This window comes from Otolemur garnettii, unplaced genomic scaffold (genome assembly GCF_000181295.1).
Source record: "Otolemur garnettii isolate 467f Iridium unplaced genomic scaffold, OtoGar3 scaffold00002, whole genome shotgun sequence".
NCBI classification, from domain to species: domain Eukaryota; kingdom Metazoa; phylum Chordata; class Mammalia; order Primates; family Galagidae; genus Otolemur; species Otolemur garnettii.
Genome location: NW_003852397.1, coordinates 48902819 through 48904246, shown reverse-complemented (window position 1 = coordinate 48904246; position 1428 = coordinate 48902819). Strand labels below are relative to the sequence as shown.

At 45.7% G+C, this 1428-nt stretch overlaps 1 protein-coding gene across 1 annotated transcript in view; it reads right to left on the bottom strand.

The window, feature by feature from the left end:
• GPD1L (glycerol-3-phosphate dehydrogenase 1 like) overlaps window positions 1–1428 on the bottom strand; it is a 66814-nt gene that overhangs the window by 4660 nt on the left and 60726 nt on the right. Inside the window, exon 7 of the mRNA XM_003781769.3 lies at window positions 1307–1413. Within this exon, the coding sequence (XP_003781817.1) occupies window positions 1307–1413 (107 nt within the window). The remainder of the gene's footprint in view (window positions 1–1306; window positions 1414–1428) is intronic.

Sequence of the window (1428 nt, the reverse complement as noted above, 5' to 3'; positions counted from 1 at the left end):
CCCGCCACAACGCCCGGCTATTTTTTGGTTGCAGCCATCATTGTTGTTTGGCGGGTCCGGGCTAGGGATTCGAACCTGCCACCTTAGGTGTACGTGGCTGGCGCCTTAGCCGGTTGAGCTATAGGCCCCAAGCCTAAAATTTCTTTTTAGAGATGGGGTCTCGAAGTACTCCTCTGGGGAAGCTGTGCACTGTTGCCAGTACCCAATCCATCCTTCATAGCAATTTTGGAGCTCTTTTTCTGGAATGGCCATCAGAGCTGTCACTGCACAAGGTCAGACAATTAAGTTCACAAACTCATCCTAGAAAAAGTACGTTGAAGGGTGGAGTAGGTGCTGGCATCAGTACATAGCTTCCCAAGGGGGGCAATTTGAAGGTGACCATAGTGATATTCAGCAATGAGGTATGCAGCACTTTTTCTAGGATGAGTTCACCAACTTAATTGTCCAACCTTATACATCTTTTAATAAGAATAAAAAAGTAATAATTTTTGAAAAATTAAAAATTTATGACATGTGGCTGTTACTAAACACCTCCAAGACAAGCTAGAATCTGAAATTCTTATAACATGCCTTCTATCTGCAGTGCCCAACCCTCAGGCTGAGGACCGGTCCTGGCCTGTCAGAACTCGGCTGCACAGCAGGTGACTGAGGTAGTGAGTGAGTGAAGCTTTGTCTGTATTTATGGCCCCTCCCCATGACATGCATCACTGCCTGAGCTCCGCCTCCTGCCAGATCAGCGACAGCATTAGATTCTCATGGGGGTGAATCCTCCTGTGCTGTGCATGTGAGGGATCCAGGCTGCACTGCCTATGAGAATCTACCCTCTGACGATCTGAGTTGGTGATGCTAGTGCTGGGGCCCTTTAGTTACAGGAAAACAAGCTTAGCGTTCCCACTGACTCTGCATCATGGTGAGTGGTATAGTTATTTCATTATCTATTATAATGTAATAATAATACAAATAAAACACACAATAAATGTGATGTGCTTGAATCATCCTGAAACCTCTTACCCCTCATGCTCCAGTCTATGGAAGAACTGTCTCCCATGAAGCCGGTCCCTGGTGCTAAAAAGGTTGGGGATCTTGGCCTTATAAAATTGAGCTCTTCTCATTGAAGTTCAACTTGGTTTTTATGTAAATACTCATTTGGGGGGTAGGTGGATGCTCCCTGCCATAGACATGCACATCACACAAAGGACAAAACTAATCCAATAACGTTCTAACTTATGCTTGTCACACAGTTGAGCTCATCTGCATGGGGCTGGAAGTCATGAGAACTGGTCTCGCGGGCACTGGGAAGACTCACTTGTCCATCAGTCCCTTCTGCTTGAGGATGCGGTACACTTCAGCAGAAGTCTGAGGCCCTTGGAGCTTCTGCCCATTCAGCATTTCCTTTTCCAGTTCTTCAATGGTCTTAAAAAAAAAAAA